The sequence below is a fragment of the Argiope bruennichi genome, chromosome 2 (genome assembly GCF_947563725.1).
Source record: "Argiope bruennichi chromosome 2, qqArgBrue1.1, whole genome shotgun sequence".
NCBI lineage: Eukaryota > Metazoa > Arthropoda > Arachnida > Araneae > Araneidae > Argiope > Argiope bruennichi.
Genome location: NC_079152.1, coordinates 115,172,776 through 115,186,365, shown reverse-complemented (window position 1 = coordinate 115,186,365; position 13,590 = coordinate 115,172,776). Strand labels below are relative to the sequence as shown.

The following is a 13,590-nucleotide window of genomic DNA, read 5'->3' as shown; positions in this document are numbered from 1 at the left end:
ACCCAAGCTTTTAAAAAGATCAAACACACCTGTTGCGACATTCCAGGTGTGTTCGATGTGTGCCATGCTGAATAACACATCAAGATCCAGTCAGAATATTAGTCAAAATGTATGCAATAATAAATTAAAATGAAAAGCATAATTAATTCTTAACTAAATGGATTTCATTTCATTTTTGTAATCTCATTTATTAAATTTAGTAAAATACTGCACGCATTCGTAAACCGCTAAAGCTTTGAAATTTCTAAAATTTTAAATTTAATGCACAAATTGTACATAAGACATTGCGTGTTATTTTATTCTTTGATCAGCTTTAGAATACAAATAACAACACAGCATCACTTTTATGGTGCATAAAAGTAAAATCGGTTTATTGGATAGTATAAAAATGATTATAAATGTTTCAAAGTATAAGTTCTCTCTGTCTAACTTACATCAAGATGAAAGGTAAAGTGAGCAGTGTGATTTTGTGCATTTTCGGATTTTGTGTCATCGCTCAAGGCGCGACTTATGATCTGCGTAACGTTCAAAAATACTATAAATGCTGGGTATATGCTCAATGCTATTCAGGTAAGAAAGACACTCAAATTTTAAGAAAAAAAATGCATAAATTTATTCAGTGGAAAAATTGCCGCTTCTAATTATTGTATGAATTCGTAACTTTAATTGATTGATATTTAGTATTCAATATTTAAATGAAAATTAATTTAAAATATTAATATTAAAAATTAAATAAAATATCATAAAATCGCTTGAAATTTGAAGATTAATTTTCGAATCAGGCAGCTTTAATAACAGTCAAATTCAGATTCAACAAAGCGAAAGATATCCAGAAATTTTCCACAATTTATTAAATTTCGCATCATTTCTTAAGGAATTCGAATTTATTTGTGAATTACAATTGCTCTAATACAGCTTTTATTAATTAATTATTTAAATAATATGCATTTGTCATATTCAATAAACAGTATTTAATTAAGTTTTTTTGTTTCTAAAAATAGAAATCAGCCTGCTCAGCGAAATATTTTTTAAAATTGTCAGACATATAATTCATGCTATTTTAGAATATTTAAAGAATTTTGTTCAATATGCTTTGAATTTCTTAATTTTTTGTGTATATATTTATACAGACAGTTATAAAACTGAAAATAACTGCAGTATTGAAAAAAGTAACTGACTTTAAAAAATATTTTTCCATTTCTTCAATTCCGAATTTAATCAAAAGCACAAATAATTTCCTAAAATTATATTTCAAGCATGCCTTATACTGAAACATACTCAATATGGGAAAAAATCATCGTATATTAATCAGTCATAATGAAAAATAGTCAGGATGAATTATAAGCAGCATAAGTAAAAAAGATTTGAGTTTCATTTTCACAATGAAATATTTTGCTGTAAAATATGCTTGAGGCAGTTTTTAAAAATTAATAAAAATAGCTAAAAAAAATTTATACAATAAAAATATGAATTATCAAAATGATATGTATGATTTTTAATTTTAAGATGAAGTGAAAATCATTTTTGTGCTTTAAGGTTTTTGGAATTTATAAGGAAGAAAACATCCCAGTTATGATTAATTTTTAATTAATCAGAACTTTATTTCAATTTCATAAAATAATTTAATTTTTAGCATTTATTCCTATTAAATTATAACTGAGACTCAAGAATTCATTCTCGGCATACTGAATACTCCTTTAGACACCAACAGCACAAGATCTTTACGAAACAGACTTTTTTGGCCCAAAAAATAGCAGTTGCCAGGAACGGCTTTCGTTATTAAATGTACTTTCACAAACGATAAGGACCCTCTTCGAATATAAGGCGTATGCCAATGTTGAGGATATTGACCATTCATAACAAAGAGGAGTTTTGATCAACTGGTCAATATCAGAGATACTTCTTCTTCTTCTTGCGTACAGCCGACCACTTAACGTAGCAGTATCAACAGGATTTGTTGTGGCCGACTGCTATCTTTAGCATTGTCCATCCCTGCATTGACCGATTTGTCAAACTGATATTCTCTTCGAGGTAATTGGCCACAAAGTGTTAAATTATTGTCCTTCTTCCTTATCTACATATAAAACAATGAAACGGCCATCACTAAGAGAAAATATCCGCGAAATTCGGAATGTCTCTTCAAATTCTCGTTACACAACAACGGAAAACTGAATACTTTCAAACTCTCAAATAATTGGTAAAAAACTGACAATTTTTGACAACATGTCCTTCAGAGTTTTAAGAATACCTGGTACCATCAGTACTGTAATTAAGTCATTATTTTCAACATTCAGATTTTTTCTTAACTCCGAGATTTCAATACATTCCTTTAAATAGTGGTAAAAAGTACCGATTCCTCCACAAATGCATTTATTTTCCTGCATTGTTTCAAATCTTTAAATATGCAGGAAATCTCCCATGTCCTAATATAATTGGGATTATCAGTGGATGGTATCTTCATATTTTTATTTCTGGATTAGGAATAAACTCGAAAGTTACTCTTCCGTTTTTGGATATATGCCATCTGTCAAACCATTGAAGCTTTATTTCTTCTCTTAATTCCCATTTTAAGACACCATTTGAATTGGGGACAACCATATCAACACTCTCTTTCTGTGCCGCCAACTTTGCATATTGATCCGCCTTTTCATTACCATATATCCCAATATGGGCCTTAACCCAAATCAGCTCTACCCACTTGCTAGTTTTTACACTTTTTATCCTTTCTTTTATCGTCCATATTTACAATTATGAGATGATTGTATGGCTTGTAGGACTGACAGAGAATCTGAAAAAATTGAGCACTTCTGTCCGTCCTTCACCCTTTCACAATATTCAATGGCCATCTTTAAAGCTTGCACTTCTGCCTGAATATTGTGGCATGGTTCGATAATTTCACAAGACTTTTATCGATCTCTTTCCCATAGTAGTACACTACTATTGTTGCTCCTACTTTATTTTCATCCTTTGAACCATCTGTAAAAATTTCTATTCCATCCGTGTCTGGGATTTTAATTTGAAAATCATGACAAAACCATTCTGCAGAATGTTGTCTGCAGAATGGTCAAAATACTTCTGATAATCTTTATTGCTGAAGCATTTGTTTCCTATTTTAAGTTTATTACTAGTAGTTCGTATTTAAAATTTAGTGAATATTTCTGTTGCTCTGAGATCCGTTGGCAAAATTCCCGTTATCACTTGAAGGGCTTCTGTAGAAATGGTTCTATAAGCCCCAGACATAATGATGAGAGGGCGCCGTTATATTGAATTTAATGTTTCTCTGATTTTCTTTAGATTTAGCCTATGTCCCCATGCTCCGTGCTCTAAAGGAACAAATGGCTCAATGGTCCCAGTGTAGATTCTTCTTAGACGGTATTTCCTTTTTCCATAAAATTTATCCGCAACTGCCACTAGTTTATATGTTAATACATCCACTTTTTTTCTTGACCTTACTAAAATGCGACGTAAATAATAATTTACTATCCCATGTAACTCCCAAGTTTTTAATTTGATTCGACACAGTTATATTGTTATTGCCCATTTTTATGTTAGGCGGAACTGTTAATTTTAAACGCTCTCCAAATGTAATAGGCATATGAATTGTTTTCCTTTTATTAAACTCAAGTTTATGTATTTTGACCCATTTTACTAGTCTATGAATTATTTGTTTTCCTTTCATTTCCTGTTCATCTTTTGTTCTTCCCGAGATTATTAATCATCTGCATACGCCTGTATAAAGCAGCTCACTGAAAGATTGATTTTAAATGCAGAATTCATAAACAAGTTCCAGAATAACGGTCTGCTGCATGAGCCCTATGGCACTCTTCTATCCATTATGCATTCCCAATTATTATCTTCATCTTGGTAAATACATTTTCTTTCATTTAAGTAAACTTTAATCACTTCAAAAAGATTGCTTGGGCAATTCATTCTTGCTGTTGTTAGCAAACAAATTGGTCTATAGGTTTTAGGATCCTCTAAGTCTCTATTAGTTTTAGGAATTAAAATCAGTTTTGCTACCTTCCTCTGATTAGAGAACGCGCCTAATTCTAAGCATTTTTTGTATAACTCTAAAAGTATAAATAGATTCTTTCTGTTAATTTCAGCTAGCATCTCCATAGGGAATATCTGAGATACACCACGAAAACGCAAGTTTAAGCAAAGCTGCAGTTTAGAACAATAAGTAACACAACAGATGAATCCTATGCAAAATTTCGACAATTTAAGTAATTTATCCGCATTTTCAAAAGATTTTTGTTTATTTCTGTCTTATTGTTATCTTGTAGCTTAATGAAGAATCAAAGCTGATAATTTTTCAAATTTTTGGAAATTTTGGAAACGTACATAGACATTAGAAATCTTGTTGCGCCCACGCGTGGGTGGACTCACAGTTTGAGTACTTGTATATTGGAAGATAATTTCCTTCTAAATGAGAATATATATATGAGAGTTTAAAATATGAATTTAATATTTTTGTCCGATTTGTCCGATTTTGTTTGATGATGTCTGCACATTGTTAAGAGCTGAGCAGATTGGATTCAGACTAAATAGTGAATCTTTGTAAGGATAAAAATCCTATATCCTCCACCAGGTGTCTCTATAAAGGCAGCCATATTGGTTTTAGTGTTTATTATATTGAGGATATATTAAAATATCAATAACATGCTTAAATATGAATATCAAAAGCTGTTTTCATCAGTGCATTAAAAAGAAAAATTAATAATTTAATTAAAAAACCAGAACTCAAATAAAAACTCATAAAGGCTCAAAAACTCTTAAGTTTCTTTAATAGGCACAAAATCTTGGGTGAACCGCAATGAATATCATAAGGAAAAAAAATAACAAATATTTATTACAGTAAAATTTACCATCGTGTGTGCAATTTCAATTTACTTAAAGATTTTCTATCTGAAATCCAACCTTTAGTTATTTTTTTTTTGTCCCCATATTTTTGATAAAAAATTATTCTTCAGTTTTAATGCTTTGATAAAAGCGTCATTTTTTTTAACAAACTATTAATATTTATAGAGGGAAAATATTTCAGTTTCTCCTAAATTTTATTGATATTTGTCTGCTGTATATATGTTTGATTGCCTGTACATATAATTATCTTCTAATAAAAACCTGATCATATAAAAGTCAGTTCGAGATTTGCAAAATCGGGTACAATAGTCATAAAAATAAAATTTTCTGCATTATGAATTATAGATTTAACTACCTTTTATACCTTTCCCCCTCAGTGATAGATAATGCAAAAAATTACATTAATGCTTCGTGTTGATATCTTTCTTTTCGTTGAGTTTTGATATAACAAAAATAGTCTATAAATTATTTTGAAAATGGCGTCAATTCTTAAACAAAGATGAAAGAAGTCTATACAAAGTAAATGCCAGTGAGGCCATATATTGTCGAATGTTAAAAAAAAAAAAACATTTTTGCTGAATTATTTCTTAGTTATTTTTACAATCTCAACGTTTGATACTGTTACATAACCATTTGTCCTCTTCAGAATTTCATCTTTTTCACATGATTTGAATTTTAAAAATAAACACACAATTATTGAATAAAAGAAATGATGATATACAAGATAAGCATTTATCTTTTCTAAAATACTCAATCATTTAGATGTGTTAAGTGGAAACTTCAAATTAAGCACAGTAATATTTTGCAAAATACACGCTCTCATTAACTAATTTCGAAATTATTAAAGACATTCATATAGTAATAATTGAAAAAATGCTTTAATTCGAAAAAAATGATTTTTGCTTTGTTTTTATTAATTAATGTGTTTTTGGAAAAGTTAAGAATTCTTACCTTTTATTCGTTCATCTAAATTAGCAATATTTAGAGAAAAAAAAAGAATTATTAATATCTTAAAATATAAGATAAAAAAAAATTATATTTAATGATTTAAAATTTTCTGGGTTACAGCAATATAACCTACGCGAAGTTGTATATAAATATGTTTTAAGAAACAAGTTGGGAAAGTAGCACAATAAAAATTAATTTCAATTTGAAAATATTGATCTTTGTCAACATATATTCTACACATCTTTGTCAGACAACATCTGTATTTAAAATTCCCTTAAAATGGTATTTAAAGTTTCTTATTTCAATTTATTTTAGTAGCAAAAGAATGATATTTTTTTAAAATATCATAGTGCTAAAAATATATTAAATACGATTTACAAAACATGAACATTTCACAAAAAATTAAATTTCGCCATTTTTTGAGAAATAAATTCTTTAACTTTTAAAATATTCTTATTGTCCTTTAAAACATTTTTCCAACTGAAACTTTACGTCTATCTCAAATGGTTTGGAAATGTACTATCAGGCAATGATAAGAGTATATACTATGTATAAAAACTCTATTACTTTTTTGCAGATACTGAATTGAAAAAAGGAAGAGTTGTTTTTTACAAGTCATTAAAAATATATTCCTTAATCATAAAAAATTTTATAGATGATAAATAATAATCAGCAGGTAAAAATTATGATCAGATTTTTATTGTTTCAGATGGACCAGCGGGGAGGGAATTTGAAAAGTGCCTCAATAACAATTTCACACCTGAAGTAAGAAATTTCTCACTACTTCTCAAAGCTAAAAATGATTTAAATTAAAGACATTTTAATTTAATCCATATGAATAAAGAATTTTGATATAATTTTCTAATTGAGTTATAAACATCTTTATTTTTAATTTTATTTCCTTTCTTTCCTTCTTGATTTTTGATTTACAAATTTTGAAACTGCATCATAATAGAGCTTTTATTGACCTTTCAAGAGATTACTATATTACAACAGTTTTGATTGACTTATTAACAAATTAAATTTTTATTTAAAATACGTAATCATAATAGTTCATCATAATTTCTTTTTTTAGTATTACTTTTTAATTATTTTTTCAGAAAATTGCTTCAATTAATGGGAAAATAGTGGAGAGATTTCACTAATAAAATGTTTTTCTTTCCAATTTTCTAATGAAATAAAATTATGTTTTTAATGTTTTATTTATTTCAGCTTCTGAAAGAAACTTACACGACTGTTGTAAAACCTGCCGGGAATTACTATAGTGACGCCTATAACGGGGAGGTTGGAGAAATGTGCAGTGAATATGAGCCCGACAGGGTAAGAGGGTTTTATCTTTAATCCATTTTATAGTTATGCTTTAACTAGATTTGTTGAACAACGTAATATCATAATAATTTAATATGATGCAATGATGTTAATAATCATAATATTATCTTTTACCAACATAAATATTGTATTTTGCGTGAAGCATGTTCTTTTTTGTAAATATTAGTTCCACTTTAAAATAACATAATAAGTGTAGTTTAAAGTGTTAAAAAATAATTTGTGTATAATATATAAAGTTTATCTATCAATAAGATAAAAATAGTTGTTCCTGGTTTTATGCATTGCTCTCCAAAGTTAAGGAAAGAAATATTTTGAGGAAAATTATAAAATATTTATAATTTTAAATTTTTGCAAAATATAGATGCAAGAAATAACTATAACGCAAAAATATATCAGTTAATATTCAAAAGTATTTCGGAAACTGGGAAGAAACTTTTTGAGGTGTATAAAATAAGTATAAAGAAAAATATTAGAATAACATATAAGTCCATCAAAAGATTTGTTTAAAATTCTAAAAATTAATAATTATAAAGAAAAAATAGTTTAACAAATGTACTATTTTATTTCTGGACTCGATTTAATAAAAATACGGCTGAGAAATAAGCCGAATTTTTATTAATAATATTGGTTCTATTGATAAATGAAATATTTTATTGATAATATTGGTTTAATTGATAAATGAAATGAAACTTTCACCTTTTATTTACATTATGAAACATTAAAGAAAATATAAAATTGTTTTAAACAAGCGATTTTCTCATTACGTGGTTAAGGAAGTTGATAAATGAAATGAAACTTTCACCTTTTCTTCGTATTATAAAACATTAAAGAAAATATAAAATTATTTTAAACAAGCGATTTTCTCATTACGTGGTTAAGGAACTTTGGAATATTTTTAGAAATTATGACACAAAATGTGGTCTAGAAATATGCATTACGTTTAATTTATGAGTTTTGCGATTGAGGGTTTCATCATAATTTAAAATCTGAGAAAGAAAATTCGATTTAAAAATAGTTTTAGAATGCTTATTATGAACGGTTAAAGTATATTATAAATTATATATTATTAAAAAAAAATTTTATGAAACATCATAACCAGAAATCAAAAGCATTGTATAAAAATATGCGATATTTCCACCTAAAATTCAGCTTCTCGGCATATTCATTTACCTTAAAGTACCGACAAGTTTTTGGAACTCACCATAAAATGAACGAAAATAGAATTAACAAATATGACTTGAAGTATTTGTCATTCATTAAATTAAATAGAAGAAGCTTACTTATTTGTTTAAAAAAAGAAATTGAAATTTCTGAAAAAAAAGGAAAAGTTATGTCTGTCGAGCTTTCGCAATTCATGAAATATACTTAAAAAGGCTCTTTAATCCTCGATTTTATCAACGAAGATCTTGTACATATAGATCACCTTCGCACCAGAATTGCAAACTCCCAAAAAGGGTAGCAATGACTACATTGATAATTCTGTACTTTGATGACATGGAAATTTATAACAATACTGGGTCGGAAATGCTTGCCAGACAAGGTAGATGGCGTTCAAGTAATCCAACATTTCCAAGCATTCTTGCTCTTCGTTGCATTTTTCCATAACAAAATTAAAGGTATTATGTAACTAATGATTACACTGTTAGCGAAGAGTCTCCTCTATTTTTTCAAAAAATTTTTAAAACTAATTTTAAGATAAAGAGTAGAAAAAAAAGGGAAGCTAGAACATTTTGCTTCGTATTACATAGAGCAATTTTACCAATTTTAATATGATTATTACTTCATCATTGGTATGGTCACGGTTTTTCACACGGACGTCTCTAGTTATGGCCATGCTCTGGAATGTGGACAGCTTTAAAGACATCCGTTATTAGTATTGAACTTTACTGTGAATTTTGAAATGAAACTAAATTTTAAAATTACTGTAATAGATGGCAAATTTTCCTTTTTTTGACAGAATTCTACAGATTTATTACAATTAAATTAATAATATATTATTATTATATTTTAAATAATAAATCATCTTTTATTTCTGATTTACAGGTTGAAACATATAAAAGGGAAATGAACGCATTTACCTCCCATGTACAGGTAAGAAATGGAATATCATGTACTTTCTTTCTATTCTACGCATTGAAAAGATTTTATTAGTTGACTGGGGACAAGTAGTTTGGATTTAAAATGTCAATCTTTTATTAACTTTCTCCTTCCCATTTCGTGAGGTAAATACTCTTTTCAGAATAGCTTTTAATTGTGTTATTTTAATAGTAAGACAGTGGCTTATATAGTGCATTTCAAGATATGAAAATCTGCATTTAAATAAATAAATATATTAAAAGATATTGCTCGCTGTGTAATGCTACTTTAAATGTAGATATTTCTTTAAATAATCATTGATTTTTGGATGTTTAAAGTAGAAACTGCTCGAACAGATTCCTTCTATGAAAGAGATAAAAAATATCTTTTACAGATAAAGAATTCAGTACTTTAGAATAGAATTCATACTAGAATAGAATGAATACACAGGATGTGAGAAAAATAATTTGTTACATTTAATTTATAAAATCCTCATATCGGGGCATTATTTTATTCAAGAAACGTATATATTTGGAGATGATAAGAATACCAGAAAATTTCAATACATTTCATACGTTTTCACAATTAAAGTAATCCAACTGGTGCCATATAAGTAAATAATACTTTTAACTTTTAATTCATTCGTGTTGATTGTCAATTATTTAAAAAAAAGATTTCCTTGATCCGCTTTAAATTGATATACAGAAAAGTTACAAAACGTTTAACAAAACGTTTTTTTATTGATTATATGCATCCAATTTAAAATTAAGTGAATGAAGAAGATAAAATTGAAATCTGATTTAAAACCATTTATACAAATTTAAATTAGTATATAGAATTGAAACTTAGGAATAAAAAAAAATTGCAGAACGGAATTGAATAATTATAAAATCTTGGAAAGTGGTTCATTTGAATCAACTTACCATGAATATGATATAAAAAGTCTTAGTTTTTAAAAAATTCTTCAAAATTAATTTTACATCAGGCTCATATATATATATTCAACTTTTAATAAAGTTTTAATTTAAATTTCATATCGCTTTTTCCATTCATTTACATTATAAAAAAAGTTCATTAGAAAAATCATCTTCTAAAGAAAAGTTCGTTCGAATGTCTTTTTGATTGTCAGATGTTTAAATTCGGGAAAGTTATTGTCATTTCTAGAATACAAAAAATAATTCAGGAAATTACTAGATTAAAAGGATTGAAAAAATGTTTTAAATTCAAATTAATTTTTATGAAGAAAATTTCCTCGTCACTAAATATACAATTTCACAGAATAAGACAATAAAATGATTTAATAATTTTTGAAAATTAAAATACGTTTCTCTTTCTTTATTTTATTTTTATTTGAATAAAATAGAAGCCAAAGGATTTTTCAAATTAATAAATCACATTTCTTATCTTTCTTATTTTCTTCATTTCTTACTATGCTTTGATTGCTTCAAGGAAATTTCCAAATAAGTACTTAATAAGTTTGATTTTACGTGTAAAAAATATGGGCATATGGTCTGTTTAGTTCTGTTAGGAAAAAATATTTTAATCAAAGTTCATATTAAAAATTATCTACGATTCAGTTTCAATACACAACCAGGAGAAAGAAAAGTTAGAAGCTTTCCTAGTAGTTCAGGATTTTAGATCTAGTTATGTAGTCTGAAGGATTTGAATGCCAAACCATTTCAATTATCTTTCTAAAAGTGTAGATTCTATTTTAATCATTTTTACTTTGTATTATATTTTGGTCTGTAAGATCACCTATCTATGATTATAAGTTTTACATCCCATACTCTATATAAGATCACTAATTTCTATTTTATTTCACAGAACGTCTGTAAGGATCCAAACAATAAAGAAACATGCTCAAGACTTAGTGGCTTCGCAGTAAGATATATAATTTTTTGAACTTATGAATTCAAAGGGCAAAGGAAAATAGTACATTCTAAAAAATGATTTTTTATTAGAAGTTTGTAAGAAGATAAAAATAAATTATCGATTGAATGAATTTTTAAGCAGTAATTCGTTATTAATTGCATGAAGGATAAATTGAAATTCACAAAAGTGGATATAGTCATTTCAGCATTGAGTTAGATCTTCTCTTAATTTAAGTAGTATTTTATACTACTTAACGATAGTGGAATACCAAAGATAGTGGAATCAATCCGAAAATAATACGCGCTAACTGAAATATAATATTGATAGAAAAAAACAATGAAAAGTATTTATATTCAAGAATTTTATTTTTTTATCTATCGCAATTCATCTGTCTTGTATAATTAAAACTGATCAACCTCTTATGGATCCTGTTTTTAAACAAAGTACTTTAAATTAGTTATTACTAATTGAAGTATTGAGATATTTAGCTTCAAGTTTATCTTCTTCACAATATATCTTCTTCCAGAACCAACAATTGCACTTGAATTCCTTTCTAAGCCTGAGGGAAAATAGATAACGAATTTTTAGATATGCATAAAAATTATTTTAAAGTCTGTTTTAAGTTGCATTCCCTTTTTTATTTCAAAATTAAGAAAATATTAATAAAATGTTTGAGTAAATTGTGTGGTTTAGAAATCAAATAAATTATAAATTATTATTATTTTTATATAGAAATATATCATCATTATTATCTGAAAAACAGTTTTTGAAGTCATTTCTCTCTAAACTTTTCAATGAAACAAAAGCGTAGATTTTTAAAATTTTATCTCCAGCCATAACGAAACTACTTGCTTTATCAATTAATAATTAACAGATGATTCGAATAAACAAATAAATGTTCATCAGTCCAAAAATTCAGGAAGTGGGATTCGACAAAATGCTTTATACTTTTTAAAAACATTAGAAAATAAAATAATTATATTAACTTATAAAACATAAAGTTGAATCAAATAAACACTTAATTGATCATAAGTAAATATATGTCTTCCACAGAATGTAGTCCCTTGAACATGACATAAGTAGAAAATCATTATAATTTTCAAGCAATCAGTCCTTATTAATTTCTTGAATGATAAAATAGAAATTCACCAGAGTTTGAAATTTTTTTTACTAACTGCTTGAATGATTTCTTGCCCGCAAAAACTAAAGCAACAGACTACACAATATGGAGATACTATAAATGGTAAACTACAAACAAATTAAGAAATTAATTTCGGTGATTTAAAGTTAGAACTGGAAACGATCACATATGGAAATAAAATTAAAAGAAATTGAAAAGTAAATTTAGCACGATTTGACTTTTAAATGATTTAAGAGTAAAGTAAAGCCAATAACGAAAACCTTAAGAAAGATAAGATTGGAGGAAAATTCAATAAGAGAATGCCAACAGTAATAATCTTTTTTCATATTATTTAATTGTCAAAGAATATATGGAATAATAGAATATTGTTTTTCTAATGCTTATCATATTTATTATCTCTGTTTCAACCAACTTAAAATCAATTTCTGGCTGTACACAAACAGAGATCATATGTGAATACAAAGAATAGGCATTTTTATAGCTTTGCTATGAAATTTTAAATGCCATTCGATTGCGATTTTGTACATGCGTAGTTTTTAAAGAATTAATTGTTTCATAATTTTTTTCCTTCTCTCTGTAAAATAGCATAGATTAGCACCTGAATTTCAACATAAACATAGTATTTACTGCCTTAGAAAAACTATATACAAATTTAATTTCAAATTTTTAATTTTATTTAAGCACCTTAAGTCTCGTACCTTTTATTATTTTTTTATTTAATTTTTTAATATTTTTAACATGTATTTAATTACTAAGATAATTCTCTGTATCATTTGAAAATTTATTTCAAAAAAATCTTTAAAGTGCATGAATTTACTTACACATTCAATTATTTACATCTTAAAATTTTGAACTGCTTAGTATTTGTAAATTTAAATATAATAAATCATCAACTTATGTTTTTTCTTTTTTTTTCAGGATTGTGTTGGAGCCCTTGAGGATCGATTGAGGGAAAATGATCAGTGCAACAATATCTATGGACCATTCAAGTATGTGGTGTCGGCCTTTTCATGACAAAAAAAACACAATTTTTTTCCAAGAAGCAATTTTTTTTTTTAATTAATTGCTTTCATTCATCAAAATTTTTGTAGGATGGATGCAAAAATGTTATTCTTGAAATCAATAAATAATGAACTTGTATGAAGAAATATAGATTGACTCGTTATATTATTTCGTGTTTAAAAATCACATTATTTTGTATTAAAATTTACAAATTATTTAAAACTCATATTATTTTACATTTAAAAGTCAAAACTACAATGATACCTATTATATAGAATGAATATTTCCCTTTTTTGAATTCAAAAAAATGAAGCTATTGTTCTTCAGAATATAAATACTTATTTTTAATTTTAAAAAAT

The 13,590-nt window shown here is 26.7% G+C and overlaps 1 protein-coding gene across 1 annotated transcript; it reads left to right on the top strand.

The window, feature by feature from the left end:
- The first annotated feature begins 367 nt into the window (after nucleotides 1-367).
- Nucleotides 368-13,381, top strand: LOC129962091 (uncharacterized). Its single transcript, XM_056075812.1, has 6 exons — nucleotides 368-570; nucleotides 6,521-6,576; nucleotides 7,024-7,131; nucleotides 9,184-9,231; nucleotides 11,041-11,097; nucleotides 13,148-13,381. The coding sequence occupies exons 1-6, from the start codon at nucleotides 399-401 to the stop codon at nucleotides 13,241-13,243; spliced, it is 537 nt and encodes a 178-aa protein (XP_055931787.1). The 5' UTR covers nucleotides 368-398; the 3' UTR covers nucleotides 13,244-13,381.
- Nucleotides 13,382-13,590: the final 209 nt, after the last annotated feature.